Source organism: Urocitellus parryii, chromosome 13 (assembly GCF_045843805.1).
Source record: "Urocitellus parryii isolate mUroPar1 chromosome 13, mUroPar1.hap1, whole genome shotgun sequence".
Lineage (NCBI taxonomy): Eukaryota > Metazoa > Chordata > Mammalia > Rodentia > Sciuridae > Urocitellus > Urocitellus parryii.
Window position 1 is genome coordinate 214,652 of NC_135543.1, and position 23,166 is coordinate 237,817.

At 47.9% G+C, this 23,166-nt stretch overlaps 2 protein-coding genes across 12 annotated transcripts in view; one reads left to right on the plus strand and one right to left on the minus strand.

Annotated features, from left to right (window-relative positions):
- Positions 1–1,473: 1,473 nt before the first annotated feature.
- Positions 1,474–18,809, minus strand: LOC113176633 (glyoxylate/hydroxypyruvate reductase B-like). Of its 7 annotated transcripts, XM_026381118.2 has the most exons (10): positions 18,468–18,809; positions 18,060–18,126; positions 17,611–17,667; positions 16,992–17,056; positions 15,603–15,666; positions 12,855–13,239; positions 10,996–11,167; positions 7,839–8,017; positions 3,345–3,441; positions 1,474–2,325 (listed from the first exon to the last, which is right to left on the minus strand). In XM_026381118.2, exons 2-10 carry the CDS (start codon positions 18,096–18,098, stop codon positions 2,169–2,171), a joined length of 1,215 nt encoding a protein of 404 aa, XP_026236903.2. In that variant the 5' UTR covers positions 18,099–18,126; positions 18,468–18,809; the 3' UTR covers positions 1,474–2,168. The 7 variants fall into 7 exon arrangements, with proteins under 7 accessions (XP_026236903.2, XP_026236904.2, XP_077648413.1 ...); XM_026381119.2 differs by lacking the exon at positions 17,611–17,667; XM_077792287.1 differs by lacking the exons at positions 18,060–18,126; positions 18,468–18,809 and adding an exon at positions 16,606–16,796 and having other exon boundaries at positions 17,611–17,632.
- A 98-nt stretch (positions 18,810–18,907) lies between these two features.
- Positions 18,908–23,166, plus strand: part of Txnl4a (thioredoxin like 4A) — a 38,099-nt gene continuing 33,840 nt past the window's right edge. For 2 of the 5 annotated variants that reach the window (XR_013342361.1, XM_026381133.2), the window contains exons 1-2: positions 18,908–18,993; positions 19,186–19,381. Coding sequence is in view for 2 of the 5 variants with exons in the window: in XM_026381133.2 (XP_026236918.1) it covers positions 19,229–19,381 (153 nt within the window). In the remaining 3 variants the exon portion in view is untranslated. Of the gene's footprint in view, positions 19,038–19,185; positions 19,385–20,455; positions 20,551–23,166 lie in introns of those variants that run through there. The other 3 variants (XM_026381134.2, XM_026381135.2, XM_077792262.1) reach the window with 3 other exon arrangements.

The window sequence follows — 23,166 nt, forward strand, 5'->3', positions numbered from 1 at the left end:
GGCGCCGGGACGGGGGGCGGGGCGACGGGACGTGGGGCGGGGCGACGGGACGTGGGCGGGGCGACGGGACGTGGGCGGGGCGCCGGGACGGGGGCGGGGCGACGGGACGGGGGCGGGGCGACGGGACGTGGGGCGGGGCGACGGGACGGGGGCGGGGCGACGGGACGGGGGCGGGGCGACGGGACGTGGGGCGGGGCGACGGGACGGGGGCGGGGCGACGGGACGGGGGCGGGGCGACGGGACGTGGGGCGGGGCGACGGGACGGGGGCGGGGCGACGGGACGGGGGCGGGGCGACGGGGGCAGGGTGGTGGGTGGGGCGATGACGTACAGTTGTCGATTGGCCTGGAGGTGGGTGGGCGGGGAGAGAGAGGGCGGCCCCGCCTACACATTTGCGCGCTGGAAAGCCGTGGGAGCTCAGAAGACTGCTGGGTGCTATAGGAAAATAACTGGAAAGATTTCAGTGGTTTTCTCCGTGTTTGAGAAGATAGACATTCTTAATGTTATTCAACACCATACGGTGTACACATGTATCGAAGCATCACATGGTACCATTAATATGCATTTTCTGTTTTTATGCATCCGAGTAAAAATGAACTTTTAAAGAAAGGTTAAAAGTAGCATAAAACTGACAGAAGGGCGAGACCTGGACGAGAGGCCGGCACAGAGAGCCCACAGAGTGGACCAGAGGCCCGCAGGAGAAAGCCTGCGGTGGGGTAGATAAGAAGGCCCTTCCACACTGAGCCAACAGGTTGGACGGATCCCGCATTTTTCTTTCGGTTTCTACTGCTAATTTATTTGCTCCTGCCATAAAACTTATTTCCCATAATACTTCTTTACTCATCTATCTAGACAAAGACATTTGTCTATTTATCTAGAGGCTTCCAAAATGAAGTGTGTTAATCTGGATCCCATAATCATGACCGTTTCCAGTAATCTTTGCAGTCCCTACCTCATCCTTTATGCCCCACTCCCACCAGCTGCAGACCCCCGTTGGTGTTCCTCACTGCAAAGTATATTGGAGAGCAGGCCTTGCCTTGTTTCCTGCAGTAGCCCCAGCTGGGAGAACACTGCAGCCTGAGAGTTCTCAATAATTACCTATTAAAGAAATTATTGAGAAGGAAATTGAAGGAAATGAACAGTGATCTTTGAGTATGGGGGAATGAATAATATAAGAAGTCATCAGAATATAACAAAATAGAAGATAACATAGCTCACTAGATTTGCAGATCTAGTCCAGGGTTTTAATTGAGAAACTGATGTGACTCCATTTTTGAAAATAAATAACAGCAGCTTCTACCTCAAGGCCTGTCCTAAGGAAGGGGACGTGACCCTTGTCCTTGGGAAAACCCACAGAGCACTCCTAAGCACATACCCACCCTGCTGAGTTGTTCGTCTGCAAATAACAGGAGAGGTCTGCAGTGCCAGGTGTCCCTGACTCAGGCTAGGTGAGGACCTATAGCAACCCCCTAGCAACCACCAATCAGCATGAGACAGGGAAAATATCTGGGTGCCAGATGACCCCCCAGTAGTTTATGGTAGTTGATAATTAATGGGACACCATGTAGTTTAGTACCTATGCCCCTCGTGGCCTACACCAATCAGTTCAAAGGAATACCTCTCTTGTACTAACCAATCACCCCTACCCAACTTGTTCCGGCCAGTGAATGTGCTAATATTGATTAGAGTTGTTGTTTGATTTTCCCGTGGTATGGAATGATTTGCTATGTGATGTTGTGACACATAGAGTATCCCCCCAAAACCTATAAAATCTCACTGTACAAAGGATCAGGACTCACTCTCTGGGACCACTTTCTCAGGAACGGTTGTGAGTCCAGGCTCGAGCTTGCAATAAAGATTCTTGTGTGATTGCATCGGATTGGGGTCCCATGAATCTGGCATTACACAATCTAAATTCAAATCAAAACTAAGCCTAGGATTTTCCTTTAAATTCATCTGAGACTAGATAACTGGATGCAGTTTCCCTCAGGAGGAAGTGAGAGAATGGAAGCAAAGCATGCACCGAGCCTTCAATAAACATTACCTATTACTCTTAAGCAACTTTAAGCCAAACAACTTTATGCCAGTCTACAAGATGGGTGTGACATGTGAAGTACCCAGAAATACAGCTTTCCCCATTTAGTCTACTATCTTTCTCAGTCCTCACAAGTCACTTAAGCAACACTTCGTTAGGAACAGGAAGGCCATGGAGAGCTGCCAGGATGCTTTCAACCAGATCTTGCATGATTTGCCATTTAGCTTGGTGAGTTGCACTTCCAATGTGAGGTGTGACAATGATGTTCTTCAGCTTCAACAAGGGATGATCTCTGAAATACACATTAATTAGGAAAAACATTGAGTTGTTTGGTTTCTTTAACTTTGTATTCTGGCTTCACCTCCCCTGTGAAACCAGAATTTTGCCACCCCGAGATAAGAAGTTTGCAGGCACCTCAGGCACACCCAGAATTACACCCACATGTACCCACCACTCAGCTAACCCTAGCTCAGGAGACCCTATGTTTTGGGGTATAAAGCATGTATCCTAATGGTACAGAGGCCATGAGCTCACAATTACACATGTGCCTGCTTGATTAGAGACTGGCCCACAAGGTGGAAAAGGGCTAAGGGCTTTAGGGGATGCCAGAGCTGTTCTACCATCAAGGGAGAAGCTGAATTCACTTTTAATGAGGAGTGGCGTTCAGAGGGGAGATTTATCAGAACTAGAAGATTAAAGGAAGTTGACTTCCAGGAGGAAGGCCCAGGATGGCAGTTAGCCTGGAAAGGTGATGAGGTAGAGTGAAGTGGATCAGGCAAACTCCAACTTGATGGGTAGCACTAGATGCCAGCATTGGGAGTGGATGTGGCCTCACCCACAGGGTCTCTTAACCATTTGGATACAGCTGAAGTAGCCATGAAGGGCCACGGCCCCTTGGCCCTAGCTGCTAAGAGTCAAGGGCACACCTACTAGAATCTTGTGGACCCCAAGGATGGCAATGTATCTGGAACCCCTGACTCAGACTACAGTAGAGGGTGCAAGTACTTCCAGCCTTAGAACTGAGATGAAGATGAAGCACAGCACAGATACAAAGGTTTGTAAAAGAGGCACCCAAGGCCAACAAGGCGGCAGAGATTCTGTGCAGTGTCCTATGTGGGGCCCTGAGCACTCTGAGCTCCCTTTCCAGGGCGAAGCTGACCCAGAGCCTGGACAGTCTGCTGTATACAGTAGGACAGGCCACACCCCACAGTTCCATGGCTCTCTGAGGCTGCAAGGCCAACAGAAGCCCTCATCTGCCATTTTGCCACCTTCTATCCAAAAAAAAATATGGATTTTGTCTGGTCTTGTTACCTTGGCAGGGGCTCTGGGTATGTCACATCCAGTGCTGCAGCCTTAATGACCCCATTCTTCAGAGCTTCCACCAGTGCATCCTGATCAACCAGAAGCCCTAGATGAATGAGACAACTCCTCAGCAACCACATGGGTGTCGACATGTGAGAAGAGGGTTTCATCATACAGCTATAGCTTCAAATGTGTCTTCATTTTGTTCCAGAAACATATTTAAATGTATGCAAATCCTCACAAAGAACATGCAAACTTCACACTAAAATTACATCTAAATCGTGTCCAACCAATCATTAGAACAAAACCAGGCCTAGGCCCACTGTGTGCATTGCTCAGTGAGCCCTCAAATGCCACAGCAAAGTTGATTCATGTTGCAGGTGAGGCTGTGTTTTGGTTTAGATGTAAGGTGTCCCCTAAAAGCTCCGATGTTAATGCAGGAATGTTCAGAGGTAAATTGATTAGATTGTGAGGGCTATAACCAGGTGAGTTTGAATCATTTGACTAGTGGTGATTGTGGGAAGGTGGGGCATGGCTGGAGAAGGTGGAATACTGGAGCATGTCTGGAAGGATGCATCGTCCCCAGGTTCCTCCTCCCCACTGCCCACTTCCTGATCCCACCATGAGCTGAGGAGCTTTCCTCCACTGGGCTCTTCCCTCACCCTGGGCCCAAAGCAATGGAATTAGTCATCTATGAGCTGAGACCTCTGAAACCATGAGCCCAAAATAAACATTCCTTCCTCTAAGTTTTTCTTGTCAGGTATTTTGGTCACAGAAACAGAAAAAATTAACTAAAACAAAAACTGGTATCAAGAAGTGTGATCATTGTAGCTATCTGACCATGTGTTTCAGAAACCTTTGCAGCTGGTTGGTAGGAAGAATTCTGAAAAGTTGAGAGATGTGAACAGCAAAAGCTTTAAAATATTGTAAACAGAGATGAATGGGTGATTCTGGTGAAAGCTCAGACCAGAATGCTGATAGGATTATAGACAGTAAAGACTGGGCTCATGAGGTTTGAGAGAGAAATGAAGACTCTGCTGGGAATTGGTCTAGAGGCCACTTGTGTTATATTCTGGCAAACAACTTGGCTACATTTTGCCCATATGCCAAGACTTTGTGTGAGGCTGAATTAAAAGGGGATGGCCTAATCAATCTGATGGAGAAAATTTCAAGGCAGCAAAGCATTCAGTCAGTGGCATGGAGATTGCTGGCACCTTTAGACCAGGTTTTCCATGAAAAATGGGAATAGAAATCAGAGATAAGGGATTTTTAAAACTTACAATCTGGCCAGAAAAGTGCATGTAAAGTTGGGGCCCAGGAGGGTGTGCTTATTGAAGAGATTACAGCCAGTAAGGAGAAACTAAGTCCTTTGCACAGAGACAATAGAGAAAATGGCTTGAGAGCATCTTATGAATTTGTAAGACCATTTCCACTACTGGCTCCAGGGTACAGAAAATAAAAATTTCATTGAGAAAAGATCATGGATGTCCTGCATACACAGAGGTGCCTAGGAAGTTGATTCACCACGCTGAGCCGCAGCTATGATTCCAGGGGGCCCAAGTGTCACAGGCTGTCTATGGATTGCATGTGGATCACTGCACATGGAAGCCTAGTGGATAGAAACATCTGGAGTCTGGGAATGACCGGTGGACATTTTCTCTGGTCAATTGCCCATGGACAGTGTGAATTTCTGTCCTGTTCTTCTATGTTCCACACAGCACCTGAGATGGGTATGACTTGCCAAGATGTCAGTCAACCTGCTGAGTGCAAAACCTGAGGAAGCAAGACTCTGCCTTTGAAACCTTATCCCTTCCTTTGATATATCCCCTTAAATAAATAACCAGAGCCATCTTTTCTCTGTCTAGTTCCAGCGCCCCTGTGGACTAGATCTATCAGGGGCTTCACTTTTGTAAATATATTTCTGAATATATTTATGTTTTGTTATTCACTAATTATTTGAGACTTTAAGTTTCAGGGTGGCTTACATTTTCCTGGGCAGAAAAAAAGAATGCCCCAAAGAGACACTGGCCGTTGCCTCCGTGACCCAGGTACTGTGCTAGCTGGCAACAGATCTTAGCATTATCCACATGGTTCTGCAGGAATGCAGGATACTAAAGTTAAGGGGTCATGGAAGCTTCCACCAAGATTTCAAAGGAAGGCCTGGGAGGCCAGGTAAAGTGTAGCAGGGTTGGAGTCCCTGCAGGCTTCCCCTGAGAGGGCAATGCATGAAACTGTGAGGGTGAAATGAAGCTGGAATGGAGACTCCAGGAATTAAGAGATGCTAGTGACATGGACTGTCTTCTGAGAAAAGCTGCTGGCTGTGGAGAGAGCCAGGCTAAAAGAGAGCCCATATGCACTGCAAATGGCAATACCACTGGGATGAGGCTGCCCAAGACCTTTGAGGCTAACACCTTGCAGCCAGGGTCCTCCATGCTGTATGCAAAGTTGCAGGTGGAGTTAAGAGAGCCATTTGCCAGCAGGGTTTCAGTCTCGCTTTGGCCCCTCTGTATATGCCCCTATTTCTCCCTTTTGGAATGAAAATACTTACTCTCTGCCACTGTGTATTGGATACATGTAACTTGCTTTTTATTTTTACAGGGGCTCACGTCCAAGAGTTTGCCTTGAGTCTCAGAAGAGACTTTGAACTTAGACATTTGAGGGAGAGCAGAAACTATCAAGATTGTGTGGGCTCTTGGAGATGAATTGAATATATGTTGCATTGTGAGATGGACATGAGTTTTGGGGGGCCAGGGGTAGAATGTTATAGTTTGGATATAAAGGTCTCCCCCCAAGTCTCCTGTGTTGATGCGGGAATGTTCAGAGGTGAAATGATTGGCTCTTGAGAGCTGTAACCTGATCAGTCCATCCTAGTTTGTGACCGTGGGCAGATGGGGCGTGGCTAGAGGAGGCAGGCCCCTGGGGGAGGGGTGCATCTTTTTTGAGTTCCTTCCTCCATCCATCCTTCCCTCCTTCTCTCTCTCTCCCTCTCCAGCCATTATGTGCTATCTCCTCTTGAGCCCACAGCATTTAAGTCAGCTGCTTGTAGACCAAGACCTCTGAAATCCTGGCCCCTCCTCTCAGTTGTTCTTGTCAGGTATTTTGGTTACAGGAATGAAAAGCTGACTTAAACAGACTCATAGGTTACAAATCTGCCCACAATTATCCTGTACCCCAGCCCTGGTCTTACCAAAACCTGGTCCTGTCTCCTCACTTTCATGCCATCTCCCCCAAATCACCCAAGGGGCTCAATTGAAAAACAGCCTCCAAATGCCTGCATTTAAAAATGAAATAAGGGGCTGGGGATGTGGCTCAAGCGGTACCGCGCTCGCCTGGCATGCGTGCGGCCCGGGTTCGATCCTCAGCACCACATACCAACAAAGATGTTGTGTCCGCCGAGAACTAAAAAATAAATATTAAAAATTCTTTCTCCCCTCCCTCCCTCCCTCCCTCCCTCCCTCCCTCCCCCTCCCTCCCCCCCCCTCTCTCTCTCTCTTTCTCTCTCCCTTTAAAAAAAAAAATGAAATGAGGGCCAGGATGCAGGTCAGTGGGAGACCCTGGGTTCAATCCCCAGCACCAAAAAAAAAAAAAAAAAGCAGTTATGAAACAAACAGAACGTAATGTATGACTCCATTTACAAAATAGCAAGAGTGTGTGTGAGCATCTGAGGCTGAGGCCTGTGAGGAGCCCTCTGGCTGATAGTGCTGCCCATCACAGGCAGTCCATCTGTGAGCCACTGCTCCTAGGTCACGACCAATGCCTGCCCAGAGGCTGTTGGAGAAAGTCCAAACTGAGGCCAAGGATGGCCCCAGAAGTTTGCATACTGGCCTTGATGCTACTGAAAGCGTGCTGCACACTGGTCTTTTAAACTGTCTCATTGAAGGTCTGAATTTTCAGACAACTCTCAAATAATTAACTCAGCCATGTGCAGCTTCATGGCAAGTGCTGGTTCTTGCTTTCTGGGTAAGGTCACTGAGCTAAGCGATACTCAGGGCTGCTGGGGGTGCTGAGTTTCTCAACCATGTCCCCAGCCCCATAGGGCACACTGCCCAGACGTCTGCCTCAACAGCCAGCCCTCACATGCACCCCCACACCAGCATCACAAGGATACCATCTGTGTCCAATGATGCCTCTTGGCACCTAAATGTCAAAAGTGACCCTCAGAAACTCATCCCCAGGAACTGTGTTAAATCCCCCCAGAGCATCAAATTGCAACACCACTCCATCCCAACAGACATTGACTTGTGATATGAAAACTTCCATATCGTAGCTATTATCCTTCTTGATTCTTACTTGAGGTTCAAAGTCATGTAAAGACAAAACTCAGGAATATTTTTAAATAGAATGTAAATTTTCTTAATTCACCTGCCACCAATATAAATGGATTTTGTGAATTTTCTGGACCAGGGCATCCACTCAGGATAAAGGGGACAAGAAAAGCCAAGGGCAGAGCTAGAGACTCCCAGCCATGTCTCCTGGCCACACTGTCATCACAGACGGGCCTACCTCTGCCGACATTGACCAGCACAGCACTTCGCTTCATCAGCTGCAGCTCCCGCCTCCCGATCAGGCCCTGGGTCTGGGGCGTCAGGCTGGCAGCCAGCATTACAAAGTCCGAGTGCTGTAGCAGGTCTTCCAGCCTGGCACAGTAGGCAGCACCCACGGCAGCTTCCTCCTCCAACCTCCTGCAGAGAAATCACTTCCTCAGAAATTCAGCCAGATGCCCAGGTGGGCGACACTTCCAGGGAGAAGTCTCTCAGGGGAAGTGGCGGGGTCCACTAGGCCCAACCCCCAGCTGGACCCATGAGCCCCAAAGGCCTGGCAGTGTGGTCAGCCCTGGAGTCCTCAGGATGGCTGACTCCCCTATGGAAACTCTGCTTATCCAGCCCCTGCAGGGTTGCCAGGCCCAAACCTGTATCCCCAGACCTGCTTCCAGGCACAGTGGAGGCTGGGCAAACACGTCTCATGCCCGGAGAGGAACAGGAAAGGCCTTGAGGCACTGTCTGCTGAATGGAAAGCCAGGACCACAGAGTCACTGCAGGCAGGACTGTGGCTTTTTTTTTTTTTTTTAATTTGGGTCAAATTTTAACCCTTATTCTGGTCATCCAAGGCAACTGATTATTCGACAGAAATCATAAGCACCAGGACTTGACAGCATCCTGGAAGCCACCAATGGACTTTCAGATGTGGAATATGGAATGACACAATTCTTTTCTAACACAGGCAGGTGTAGCCTGAGGGGAGATGCTTGCCCAGTTCCCCAGTGCCCCAAACCCTGTCCCTTTCACTTGTTTGGCCCTGACATCCCTGCCTTTGCCCTCTGGTGGCACTGAGATCTGGGACTATTATGTTTCTTTGTGCAAACACAGTACCTGATGAAATATGATATGTCAAGAGCTATGTTATGTTTTGAACAACTAATAAAAAAAAACAGTACCTGAAAAAACAGCTCACCATGCTCCACAAATGTCTGTTACAGAAAAGTTTCCCCAATTTTCTTATGCATTTATGTGAAGAGTTGGTTGATTGTAATGCATTCTGCTGTCATATATAACAAATTAGAATAAAAAATTTTAAAAAAAGAGTTGGTTGAGCAGCTGCCCTAGGTGCCAGTCCTGCTGGGTATGGGGATAGCAGTGAAGACATGGAGAAGCTCCACCTCTGCATCACCCGCACCCATGACCACACTCAAGCCACCAGAGGGTGAGCATGCAGGAAGAATGATCTCAGGGGCCTTGCCAAGGAAGGGCAAGAGGGAACCCAAGTAGAAGGAAACCTCTAGGTAGACCCACCAGGGAGAGGCAAGGTGAGAACCTCCAAGGTGGAACCCTCAGGGCCTGAGTTTGGGAATGAATGACCTTTGGTGGAAAATGATCACATTCTTCTTGGCCAGGCTCAGCTAAGTGCAGTGTTTACTCCACTTCTGGAGGTGTAATAGCCTTCCTATGTCTTCCTCCTGCTGAGGACATGGCACCCCTGGGGCTGCAAACATCTTAGAACAGCACCCCAGAGTGCTAGTTAAGTACATGTCTGTAATCCCAGCAGCATGGGAGGCTGAGACAGGAGTATCATGGGTTCAAAGCCAGCCTCAGCAAAAGAGAAATGCTAAGCAACTTAGTGAGACCCTGTCTCTAAATAAAATACGAAACAGGGCTGGGGATGTGGTGCAGTGATCGAGTAGCCCTGAGTTCAATCCCTGCTACCAAAAAAAAAAAAAAAAAAAGAAGAAGAAGTACTGTCCTGAGATGGGTCCTGCAATATTGTGAGACTGAAAGGGAGGCCCAGGAGCCCCTGGGAGACAATGGCCACGATGTGAGGCACCCAGCTCTATGGAACCATTTTTTCCCACAGCCAATAGGAGCCATTCAGCAGTTGTGAGCAATGGCCAAGGCCTGGCTGGTCTGCAGAGAGTGGCCACAGGAATTCAAGGTGGTATAAGCACTTGAGCTGCCCCTGGTTTGGATGGGACATGAGACAGGCTGAGCAGGTTTTGTTAGAGAAGTGAGAGTTCTGCAGCCCATCACTAAGACAGGCACTGGGGTTGGGGATGTGGCTCAAGTGGTAGCGTGCTCCCCTAGCAAGCATGAGGCACTGGGTTCGATTCTCAGCACCACATAAAAATATTGTGTCCACCTAAAAGTTATATATATAATTTTTTAAAAAGGCACTGGTGGTAGAGGGTAAGAACTCTAGAAGGGTGAGTGTAGGTGCTGTCTATGGAAATGGGAGCACTATGGTGGGGAGGGCACACCTGCATCCTAGCAACTTGGGAGGCTGGGGCAGGAGGATCACAAATTCAAGGGATGATCCTCCAGCCTGGGCAACTTGGTGAGACCCCTTCTCAAAATTTAAAAAAAAAAAAAAAAGGGCTGGGGATCTAGCTCAGTTGATAGAGTGCTTGCCTCGCATGCACAAGGCCCTGGGTTCAATTCCCAGCATCACATAACAAATAAATGAATAAATAAAATAAACAATAAGAAGGGCAGGGGATGTAGTTCAGTGGTAAAGCATCCTTGGGTTCAATCCCCAGTACCTGCCCCCTCAAAAAAAATAAATGAAAGGAAATGGGGAGTGCTACTGAAGGGCTTGGCACAATATTAGGGACAAAAGTCCAGAGTTAGTTTTGGACTTGGCCTGTGATGAGTGGAGACCTGGTAGGTGGAGGGTGCACTGAGTTAGCTGAGGAGACTGGGTGGACAGAGGGCAGCACACACTCTTGAGGGATGTGAGACCCCCAAAGCCAGGAGGCATATAGGCCACCATGGGTTCCTGTGGCTTTGCTGAGCAGGAGCAGTTGAGACAGGCATACCACCAGCTCCCGGAAGATTATCTGCAGTGCTGAAGAGCCACACAGGCCTAAGAGCCAGGAAGAGGCACCAGCACACCTCAGTATTAATTGGGGCTTGGTGGGTATGAACGCATCTCCTGGGACTGAAAAGTCACTTTGGAAATTATAAAGGACTTGTGTTATGTAGTGAACTTCTTTTCTTTTCAGTGGTATTTTCTCCATGAGAAGTCAGAGCCACATTTCCAGGGAATTGTCAGGAAACTTCCACCCCTTCTTGGCATGAGCTTTCCTTGGTGAGAGTGGGAATCTCCTGGCCATGCTTGGGCAGCCATAGCTCTACTGAGCTCAACCAAGGGTCAACTTTTTGAGCCTTACCTGCGGTTCCTATTGTGATACAGAATCTTCATTTCAAATGCTTTGGCCCTCTGAGCAATCTTATAGCCAATGGTGCCCATGCCGATGATCCCCAGAGTGGCCCCCGACACTTCCTGCCCCAACCAGTTTATAGAGAAGTGCTTTGTGTCCGGTGAGACAGCCAACTGACAACCTAAAACATACAGGCACAGAGCTGTTAAATGGCATCACTAGCAAAGGGGTCTTTCCACAGAGCTCAGGGCAGAGAAGGCCTATGTGGAGGCTGGTGCTCAGGTCCTCTGTGCTTCCGCAGAGAGGACAGCAAAAGTAAGAGGTAGCTTCCTCAGAACAAACCCAGACCCTCTGGAGAGGATGTTCTGAAATGGCAGCTTATTTCACATTAAAGATTTCTGGCTAGAACTTGTTTCAGAGTCTGTAGCCAAGAATAAGAGGAGCCAGGCTCTTGCTCCTTCTCTCAGAACTGCTTCTCAGCAGAGTTCCCATTGGGAGAAGATCACGACTTCCACTGCCACTTTTGTGGTAGTCGTGAGGCTACCTTATATTTTACCCTGTTACATGCATGAGTGAGAGTTGGTGTAGAGGAGCTAGTGCTCTCAGAAGCCAAGGTGGACGTGGATGCTGACAGAAGCTGTGCACACCCAGGAGGGACTATTAGGATGGCCTTGGGCCTGAGCCTAAGCAACTCCATTATAAAAATTCCAGTTGAAACCTGCAGTCTCACTAGGCACTCCCACAGAGCCCTCCAGTGTGGCCTCAGACAAGTTACTTCCCCACACCCTGATAAACAGAGTGAAGCCCCTGGCAGGCTGTCCTCACCTGCTCAGAGGGAAAGGCAAGAAGATCAGGGTGGAGACCACCAGGCCAAAAGTTTCTGACTCCAGGGTAAATGATGTCACTGAGAAGTCCCACGGTAGCTGATAAGGATTGAAAGGGGGGCCAAAAGCCCCCAATTTTAGTATAAATGATAGAGCAAATGAACAGGGATTCAGCCAGCCAAAACCAGGATGCACTTGAGCTGGAGAGCCTGATGAGGACCTGATATCCCATCACTTGTCATTGTTCCTGAGCCTCTGCGTGATCCTCACTGCTCTCAAACTCTACCTCCTCATCTGGACCTTGGTGAGAGCTGCAACTCCTCCCTTACAACCCCCTCCTCAACCAGTCGTTCACTTGAGGCCAGGAAAAGCCCCTGGGTTCCAGACCTGGTCACCAGAGTGAGTGTGCATCTACTGGACTTAAAGCCTAAGGCTTGAGACTTTTGAACTGAGCACACAGAGGAAATGTCTGTCATTAGCCTGTCACGATTAAGTGTGTTTGCAGTGCTCAGAATTAATCTAGAATTGCTTGCTGTGAATTAATTAATCTAGAATTGTTTGCTGTGAATTGATTATGTCTATTGCAGTGCCTAGCCCTGTCATTTTCTTTTTCTTTTTCTTTTTTTTTAGTTGTAGATGGATCTTTAATTTTATTTATTTGTTTTTATGTGGTGCTGAGGATTGAACCCAGTGCCTCACACATTCTAGGCAAATGCTCTACCACTGAGCTACAACCCCAGCCCCGTCATTTTCTTGATTAAGCACCTATAGAGTGAAATTGTATTGAGTAATTTGAGTGAATCTTTATTCATTGAAAGGGGCAGAGGAGCATGGACATTCTTTATTTCTCCCCTCAACTGCATGCGTTGCAATTTTGCCCCCTTGTGACAAGGGACTCAATTCCCAGCAGATGAAGTCTACATGTCACCCAAAGATATCAGAACCAGAGAAGGACCTGTTTGTGTGTTTTGAAATTATTTTAACATGTATATTATTAAATATTTATCATCTGAACCTTTGGACAACCAACAACAGCATTTTTACCTTCCACCACCCTGCGAGCTGAGGCCAGCAGCAGGGCCATCCCCAGGTCTGCTGTGGGGGTGGACACTGCGTGTGGGGTGTGGGCCACCTTCACACCACAGCTGGCAATGAATGGCAGGTCCAGGTGATCCAGGCCTGCTCCGGAGTTGCCAATGATTTTCAGACAGGGCAAGCTCAGCAGCAGCTCCCGGTCAATCACCGGGCGTCCACCCCAGAGGTATATAGCTTGGATCTTTTGACTGAATTCTGTTTTGTTTTCCAAAAATTGCTTCATGGTAATGAGAGTAAAGTGCTTCTGCAGCTCTTCCACATGAGCCTCACATATGCCATAGGGTCCTTCAAAGCCAAACACTAGAACTCCAGGCAGTGCTGGGTCTCTTGCAGCCTGCAGACAAAAAGACATGAACCACAGAAGAGTGCTACATCTCCTGCTCCAGCATATCCAGGTGGCAAGGCTGGGCTTCTTCTGTTGGCTGGACAAATTCTCAGGCATCTGACAGTCAGACAGAACCTGACTGCCTGCTCCCTCCTGCTTTGCCTGGGTTTTTATTCCTGCCTTGGGAAGTAACCTCCTGGCCAGGAGGGCTGTGGCTGAACTCCCCACCTCCTCACCCCTGCCTCATGCTGAGGCCAGGTGAGGTGCTAGCAGCAGATCCTATGAAGACAGGCAGCAGTCATAACAAAGCCCGGAGCACTCACCTGGCCTGTGGTCAGACACTGAGGCAGACTACTCAGTGAGTGTCTGGGATACAATAAACACTGTGCTTCAGTCCTAAGTTTCAGGCTAATGCTTGCAAGCAGCTGTGGAGGAGAAAAATGCAGACTCCACCCCCCATCTAGGCCAGAGAATTAAAACCAGGTGAGACATGTAAGCAGGTAAACAGTTTCCAACTCTCTCAGTCCACTGTTAAACAGATGAAGCCCCATGGGGAAAGGAAGAGCCAGAGTCACTGAGCCAGTTGCTTCCACAGTGAACTGGACAGAGTGGTGGTGGAAGATTAGCTAGGCCAGGGGTTTGGCCAGGCAGTTGCCAGGTAAGTGACAGTGCAGGTGGTAGGGTTTGCAAGCATGGATCTCCCCTGGGGAGGAGAATGCACCACCTGTTCCCAGGAGTTTTGCTTGCTCTTAAGGAACAGAATAAAGTCAGTGATATTTTGCACCTGCTATGTTCTTAAGTGCCTTTAATTTGAAATAGCCAATAATACATCAGGGCTATATATCTTGGGATGTGGTATTTTTAACTCTTTTACAGCAATAAATAAGTAGTAAAACTGACCAGCTGGGCACATACCTATAATTCCAGCAGCTCAGAGGCTGAGGCAGGAGGATCTAGAATTTAAAGCCCCTCAGCAACCCCCAAGGCCCTAAGCAACTCAAAAAGACTCTATCTCTAAATAAAATACTTATTTTTTTAAAAAAGGGTTGGGAACATGGCTCATGGTTAAGCACCCCTGGGTTGAATCCCTGGTACAAACAAACAAAACTGACCACATTTCACTGTGAAAATAAAAAAAAATATGTCTTGTCTATAAAGCGAATTATAGTTTTAGGTTCTTTGTTTCTGGTTAAATATGAGATTTTTAAGAATTTAAAAAAAATTTTTAGTTGTGGGTGAACAATATCTTTATTTTGTTTATTTGTTTTTTATGTGGTCCTGAGGATCGAACCCAGTGCCTCACACATGTGAGGCAAGCGGTCTACCACTGAGCCACAACCCCAGCCCAAATATGAGATTTTTAGACATTAGTATCCTTCTTCTATGAAGAAAATCTACAGCTTTCCAAACACTGAGGTTAACAACTGTCTTTTGTTTTTGGGTCCCTGAGGCTTGGTGGGGAAAACAAGCCAAATCTGATCAAAGCTTACACTATGACCAGTCCAAAAAAAAAAAAAACAACAACACAGGATTGTGCTTACTTCTGACCTTCAGAAAAAGATTTAAACAGCCTTGTCCAGATAGGAACATCTCTGTGACTTTCACAGGTTGGTCATGACAGCCCAGGGCTCTGCAATTGTGTTTCCTGCTACCTTGGCACAGAGTGACACTGTGCCCCTGCCACACCTTCATGCAGTGTGACACTGCACCCACCCCACTTCACTGTCCATGCCATACCGGGCCTATTGCCCTGTCATTCTCAGTGTCTGCACATGGGAAAGACTGAGACTCTTTACAGGTTCAGAGGAGTCCATCCCCAGTCGGAAGAGACAAGCAACAGAGAGCACAGACTCACATTTCCCTTCCTCAAGCCCAGATTCCGCACATCTCCTTCACGCTGGAGTTCAGCCGAGGAGCCTGCCGGGGACAGGCACAGACCCTCAGCCATGAGAGGTCACCACCAGCACTAGCTGCAGTAGTCTTCTGCTCTGTCCCCAGAGCTGCCAGCCCTCCAGAGTCCTCTCCTTTCATAGTGCAGGCTGCCACTAGGGACCCTGCTTTCTTCTCTTTCCTAATTGCTACATCACAAGATCAAGAGAGGGGAATGTTGGGACTAAATAGTAGGAGCAGAATGGGTGGGTAGGAATGTCCTCAACTAGAAAAACTCAAATTGGACTTCTGTTGTGAGGACTGAGAGGACAAACCTATCCATTTGGAAAAATCAGACTTCTTAGCTTTATTTTTGCCCAACAGTAACAGTTCAGATATTTATAATTCCTGATTGCTATTCAATTTGAACTGTTAAAATTGTTTAAACATTAATTTCTTCTCATAAGATGATAGCTTAGTTAAAAAGAAAAAAGAGCATTTACCTTTTTAGACATTGCCTTTGACAGACTTAGGGCTCCAAACTCAGATTTTCTTCTTTTAAAGACCCTGGAAAATTGCACCCCCCCCCAAAAAAAAAAAAGAAAAAGAAAAAGAAAAATGTAGGCTGAATCTTCGACAGCTTCTCTCAGAAAAAAGTCAGGGACAAAGATCAGCCTGCTGGGAGGAGACTCCTGGCCAGTGGGAGGAGGTCTGGACCCCTGACCCTGAGCTGGGGCAGCCAATCAGTGCACACCAGCATTCTCTGGCTGAAGGCACCAGAGCACTGGAGTAAAGTACAAACAAAACTGATGAGGACCAAAGGAGAGGGGAAGTAACGAGCACATTTTTAATTTAACAAGTGAAAACAAGAAATGTGCTGGGTGCTGTGGTGCATGCCTGTTATCCCAGTGGCTTGGGAGGCTGAAACAGGAGGATCACAAGTTCAAAGCCAGCCTCAGCAATGGCGAGGTGCTAAGCAACTCAGTGACACCTGTCTCTAAATATAATACAAAATAGGGCTGGGGATGTGGCTTAGTGGTTGAGTGCCCCTGAGTTCAATCCCCGGTACTGCCCCCCCCTCCCTGAAAAAACCTAAGAAATGTAGCTAGGCATGGTGGCCCATGCCTGTAATCTCAGCTACCTGAAAACCTAAGGCAAGGGAATGGCAAATTCAAGGCCAGCCTGGTAACTCAAAAAGACCCTATCTCAAAATAAAAATTAAAAAAAAAAGGCCGGGGAGGAGGGTGCTGGGGCACTGGGGCACAGCTCAGTGGGAGATGCTATGCCTAGCATACCCAGGGCCCTGGGTTCAATCCCCGGCACCACAGAACAATAAGTTCAATATGTATCATTATAATGCACTAATAAATAAATAACAAAAAAAGAAGAAATTTGCCCAAGTCTCTAACAATCAGCAAGATCTGTTAGTGCAGGGCAGGCTGAACTAAGTTGTCTGCAGGGCAGGCTGAACAAATGTTAGCTGCAAGAGAACCAGGGCACTCCAACCTGTCTGGTTCTTTATCACAGTTTGCATCAAGTCTGAACTCTCTCCTGCCGAGCCCCCCTCTCTTGCTCTCTTTCTCTCTTCTCCTCTTTTTCACTGCTGCAATATTGATCTCTTGGTTGCTCCGAGTGTTGTGGTCACTTTCCTTTCAAGATCACATCAGAGGGAGATTGTATCCATAACATGCAGTGACCTTCAGGAAAACACAACTTCCCATGACTCTTCCTCTTAGCACACTAGGAGGAGCAATGCCCCATCTCACTTCCCAAACTCTGTTCCCAACAGCGGCCAGTAGGCTCCCTGTTTCTCCCCTCCATCCAGCCCCTTTCCACTTGGCTCCTCTTGTCTTCTCTCCACCCCTTTCAAGCCCCATTTTTTTCTCACCTACCAGTAATTCTCATTCCTCTGGTTGTACATGATGTAGAATGTCAGGTCAGTGGCGGAGACTAAGAACTGGAAAGAAACATCAATCAGGCGCTGATGGAAACACCTATCAATCAGCAGGATCTCATGACTAAGGCCTGTCAATCAACAGAATCCCTGGCCAATCCTGGAGTTCAGCCAGCTGAACTGATCAACTCCAGCAGGACATGGGACCCTAAAAATCCCCTTTTCCTGTCCCAAGCCCTTTCCTTCCTGCTGTAAGCCCCATAAATGTCCAATCCGGTCAAGCTTCCACCCGGTTTCTCCTCAGACCCTTCTCCTGTCCACTCTGTTGGTCTCATGAGTTCTGCCCGGGAGCGATATCTAGGATAAAGCCTCTTCTGTGGTCTTTTAAAATCTGCCTCCTTTGGTCGCTGCCAGCCTTGCCTGATCTCACATAGAGTTACACAGGTCATGTAATCATATGTGCACATAGGGTAATGATGTCTGATTCATTCTACTATCTTTCCTACCTCTATGCCCCCTCCCCTTCCTTTACTCCTCTCTCTAGTCAAAAATACCTCGACCCCACCCCGCCCCCATATTGTGAATTATCATGCTTTCTCTTTTAAAAAGCAATTTACCTGCATCTCTGCCTGGCTAAAGTCAACAGGATATTTACATTCCTCAGCAACCATTATCTGCAAGGGAAATGGACCCCGAAATGCTTTTAAGAACACCTTACCCTGAAATGGGGAACTTTGAGTGACTCTTTCACAGATCAGAGCCCAGAACTGAATTAAGGATAATTCCTCCTAACCATAAAATCTATTAAGAGATTCCAGAGGCTGTGGTTGTAACTCAATGGTAGAGTGCTTGCCTAGCATGCATGAAGCACTGGGTTTGATCCTGAGAACCACATAAAAATAAGTAAAGGTATAAAAAAATACAATAACATTTAAAAAATTAAAAAAAAAAAGAATCCAACTAAAACCATCAAGGGCCAAAGTGACCTGGAGCTGACGTGCGCAATGAGGACTTTTTATTCTTTTTATTTATGCATGACAGCAGACTGCATTTTGACATATCATACCGACTTGGAGTACCACTTCCCATTCTCGTGGTTGAACATGATGTGGAGTTACAGTGGTCGTGTATTCCTATATGAACATAAGGAAGTTATGCCCCATTCATTCTACTCTTTCCCCTTCCCCTTCCCCCTCCCTTCCCCCCATGCCCCCTGTCCAATGCGGTGAACGCCCCCACCATTGTGAGTCAGCTGCTTGTCAGAACATTTGGCCTTTGTTTGGGGGGGGGGACTGGCTTATTTCACTTAGCATGATGTTAGTCAAGAGGTGGACGTGGGTGGAGTTGTCTGGAAACTTCCCTCTGAGTTTTAGTGGGCTCTCAATAAAACCAGATGCGGAAAAGTCACGCTGACCCTTTCCTCTGCGATCGGACCCACTTTTTCCCTTCAGTCCCCTCTTTTCGCCTTTCCTACCCTTCCCATAAACTCATGCCCGCCGAGGCAGGTCGGAGATCCTTCTGCCGCGACAGCCACCTGGGGTTCCGGGGGGTCTTCGCGCTGCCGGCTTCGGGGAAGGCCCTGTACAGTAGGGAGGCGCCTCGCTACCGTGGCACGGGAGTAGGGACAGGCCACGTCCGGCCGCGGGGGAACAGGGCGGTGGCTTTCACAGGGAGGTTCTCGGTCGGGGAGGCTGGTGCCGGGTCAAGGCGGCCAAGCACCACACCGCTGACACTTTCCAGCCCGACGCCAGAAAGTACCAACCGCTGGCCCCCAGCGAAGCCGCGCCCGCCCAGCGCGCAGGCGTAGAGGCGCCCAGACGGCCTCCATCCCTGTAACCTGCATCGCGCAAGCGCGACCCAGGGCACGTCCGGGCGGCTGACGCCACGTCCGCCGGCACAGGCGTCTGCGTCAGAGCGTGATTCCGGAAGTGCCCCTGCGCGGGAGGCGCTGGTGCGGCCGGGAGGTGCGGGCCGGACGAGACCCGGAGACCGAGGGCAAGGTGGGGCCCGGATGGGCCGGGGGCCTGAGCGGGGCTCCCACGTGGTGGGTCGAGGTCCCACGGGGTGGACGGGGGCCTGGGCTAGGGGCCCATGGGGCGGGCCGCGGGGGGCGCCGAGGTCCCGCGGGATGGACCAGAGGCCTGGGCGGGGGTCCCGCAGTCGCGCGACTTGTGCTCCTTTGTCGCCTGCAGGCAGCTCGCGCGGCGCCCTGCCGCACAGCCCGGCCACGCCAGCATGTCGTACATGCTCCCTCACCTGCACAACGGCTGGCAGGTGGACCAGGCCATCCTCTCGGAGGAGGACCGCGTCGTGGTCATTCGTTTCGGGCACGACTGGGACCCCACCTGCATGAAGATGGACGAGGTTCTGTACAGCATAGCGGAGAAGGTAACGGCCCTGCCTGCTCCAGCAGCCGCCGCCCCTCGCCCCGCCGCGTTCGCCGGCAGCGGCCGGTGCTGGCCCTTGTGGCCCCGAGCACACGGGGACCCGTGCAGCGGCGGCGCGCCTCGGCGCAGGGAGCGTGGCTCCCTGCCTGGCGAAGGTGGCCTCTGTTTCTGTCAGAAGCGTCCGTAGTTTTTCAAGTTTTTAAGAGGTTCACGAAGACTGCTCCCTAAACAAGTTCATGATTCTTATAGATTGCATTTTTTTTAAATTTATGGTTCAGTGAACAAAAACGTTTGCGGGCTTTGTTGGATGCTTTAAAAATTTCTAGGTGTAGTTGGACACAAGACTTTTATTTTATTTACTTGTTTTTAGTGATGCTGAGGCTCTAACCCTGGGCCTTGGACGTGCTAGGCGAGCGCTCTGCCGCTGAGCCACCACCTCAGCCTCTGTTGGATGCTTTTTAGATGTTGAAGAACCTTTTTTAAAACTCATTTACTTATATGAGGTGCTAAGACTCGAACCCAGTGCCTCACACATGCTAGGCCAGCGTTCTTTTCTACCACTGAGCCGCAGCCCCAGCCCCGTGGGTGTTCAGTCCTGGGGTTGTGCTTGTTTGGGGTCCTTGTTATCGGTTGTGTTTATAAAGAGAACTTGTAGGGCCTGGGATCGGGGCTCAGCCGCAGAGCCCTTGCCTCGCATGTGTGAGCCACTGGGTTCAATCTTCAGCACCACATAAAAATAAATAAATAGGGCTGGGGATGTGGCTCAAGTGGCAGAGCGCTCGCCGGGTTCGAGCCTCAGCACCACATACAAACAAAGATGTTGTGTTCGCCGAAAACTAAAAAATAAATATTAAGAATCCCCCCCCCCAAAATTAAATAAATAAATAAAGGTGTTATGTCCATCTACAACAAAAAAAAAATTAAAAAAAAAAGAACTTTGGGTTTGCACCTTGGTAAATCCTATAATTTTCTTTTTTCTTTCTTTCTTTTTTTTTTTTTTTTTTTTTTGTACTGGGGCTTGAACTCGGGGGCACTCGACCACTAAGCCACAACCCCAGCCCTTTTTGTATTTTATTAGAGACAGGGTCTGCCTGAGTTGCTTAGCGCCTTGCTTTGGCTGAGGCTGGCTTTGAACTTGAAATCCTCCTGTCTCAGCTGCTGGGATTACAGGTGAGTGCTAGAGCACCCAGCTTATAATTTTTTCTTTTGGTTGGTTTTTGCTTTAATCCTTCCTTTCTTCTTATGAAATCATTTCATTTGTAGCTGGAGTTATTCAAGCACAGAGTACACCAAGAGGAAACAGAAGAATGTGTGGTTAGAGTTTTCCCGGTTTTTTTCACATTCATATACTGGGTGGTCTACAGCACTTGTTTACTGACAGAAAAAGTGCATTTGTAGGGCATTCGTGTAGGGCCAAAGGTCTTATTCCTTTCCTGTAAATTTCTTTGGATAGCTTTAGGAAGAATTTTATTTGGGGATTTTGTAATTGTAACAATATGGTAGAAGATAAAGATAGTAAAGTCATAGTGAAATATCTAAGGTTCTGATGATCCACAAATAATTTGAGATTATTATAATGAAGAGTAAAAATTACAGGAACAATGAAGCTATTTTTTGCTCTCATAATAGTTAATGTAATTTGGGTTAAAGTAATTCCTTTGAGTAAATGGGAGTAGATATAAGATGTGTTTTTTTGGTAGGAAAGGAAACACTGATCTGCCCTTTGGTTAATTTTTGCTATCCTATTTAGGAGAAGCAATGTTGGGAACTGTTTCTACATTTCAAAACACATGTCTCTTGCAGTGCTTCAGAAGTGCGAATCAGAGATTTGGATGCTGTTGATCTGGGTTTTTTTTTTTTTTTTTTTTTTAATATTTATTTTTTAGTTTTCGCCGGACACAACATCTTTGTTTGTATGTGGTGCTGAGGATCGAACCCGGGCCACACGCATGCCAGGCGAGTGCGCTGCCGCTTGAACCACATCCCTAGCCCATCTGGGGCGGTTTTTAAAGAAACTTCTGAGGGAATTGTGGCATGACTTGACTGTGGGTCTCACTTTCAGGAACCCTTCAGGTCAGGGTCAGAGGGGAACTTTGATTATCAACCATTTCCCAGCTACTTCTTATCAGACACCACGATAGTGAGGACTGGAGATGCATGGGGAATGTGTTGGGGTCCTGCCAGCCAGGGTCCTATAGGGGATCATTTCTGCATTGTGAAAGCCTCTATGGACAAGGGCAGATGCTGCTTCACTTCAGAGAATAGTCAAAAAAGCATGTCATTGCTGTGTTGACTCTGAAATAACTTGGGCAGAGCTTCTGGAATCTTTTGCTGTTCACCTTTCAGGGGTGGCTATGCCAACCCTGATCCACGGGGATAACTGGGGATGGGAAGGCCTTTGGCTCTGCAGAACCAGGTGGAGCTCAGCAGGAAGCTCTTAGGAGGGAGCAAATTCACCCTGTGCCCGGCTTTAATAAGCTTTTTTAAAAAATACTGTGTTTTAGTTACTAAAAATGCAAATTTAAAATGTATTAAAAGACTATTGGACTGGGGATATAGCTCAGTTGGTAGAATGCTTGCCTTGCATGCACAAAGCCCTGGGTTCAATACCCAGCACCAAAAAAAAAAAAAAAGGGAATGTTAACAGCCGGGCATGGTGACACACTCCTGTAATCCCAGCGGATCAGGAGGTTGAAGCAGGAGGATCACAAGTTCAAAGCTAGCTCAGCAATAGTGAGGTGCTAAGCAACTCAGTGAGACCTTGTCTCTAAATAAAATACAAAACAGGGCTGGGGATGTGGCTCAGTAGTCGAGTACCCCTGAGTTCAATCCCAGTTCAAAGCTAGCCTTAGCAGCTTAGGTCCTAAGCAACTCAGTGAGACCGCATCTCTAAATAAAATACAAAAAAGGGCTGCGGATGAAGCTCAGTGGTTAAGCGCCCCTGGGTTCAATCCCTGGTACCAAAAAAAAAAAAAAAGTATTAAATGATTTATTTTCTTAGTAAAGTCGTTTGACAATGTTCAATAGCAGTTTTTGAAACTTAAGGTTTGGATACAAAGAACAGTATAATTCTAAAAATCTCCCTCTGTAGCATCGGCAGATTGTGGGGCCTCTTCCTCATTTTGTCAAAAGCCCTGTTTGACTGTTTCAGCTGCCTAAAAGTGAGTACAATTTCCACAAGTTCAGACTGTGTTGTGGACTGGCTGCTCCTGCAGCACCCACCCCCACCTCATGCTGAACACTTAATGGAGAAAATTAGTCTGAAAACAGATACACTTAAATGTGTGTGTCTTACAGATGCATGGAGCTTAATAAATATAGGACAGTGTATTGGAGTTTCCTGTGTAGCTGCCAAAGAGGGTATTCCATGTACTTGTGAACTGTTCTAGCATTTTGTGGGAATATGGTTTGTCACAGCAGCGCTTTGGATTCACTGTTCTCTAAATTCCTTGATGAGTAGGAATAGATGGGACCTTTTCATGTGTTCAAGAGCCCAGGCAGATAGAATTTCAAATCTCTTCAGTGATATCCTTGACATACAATAGTGCAGTCTAATGTGTCTCCAAGGCAGATACATCTATGAACTTTTAAAGGATGATGTTCAGATCTGTCTTAATCATCCCATTAAGGATCACAGAGGTGGTGGGTCCAGTGGAAGTTAGTGCTCGGCCAGGTGAGGACTTATGGGAACAAAGCAACTACCTCTGTTTTCTGAAGAGTTTTGTCCTGGTTACAGCTGCCCCTGGGGAAATGTAGTTACCTCCTGTAGCGACATTCCTCAACTTT

Bases quoted from the DNA above. Each gene is read 5' to 3' on its own strand.
- LOC113176633 (XM_026381118.2), bottom strand. From the start codon at position 18,098: ATGTTCAACCACGAGAATGGGAAGTGGTACTCCAAGTCG. The intron at 17,668-18,059 runs GTATGATATGTC...TTTCCCTTGCAG, and splicing joins GGAAGTGGTACTCCAAGTCG to ATAATGGTTGCTGAGGAATG. The intron at 13,240-15,602 runs GTAAATGCTCTT...TTTTGTCTGCAG, and splicing joins CAAAGGCAATGTCTAAAAAG to GCTGCAAGAGACCCAGCACT.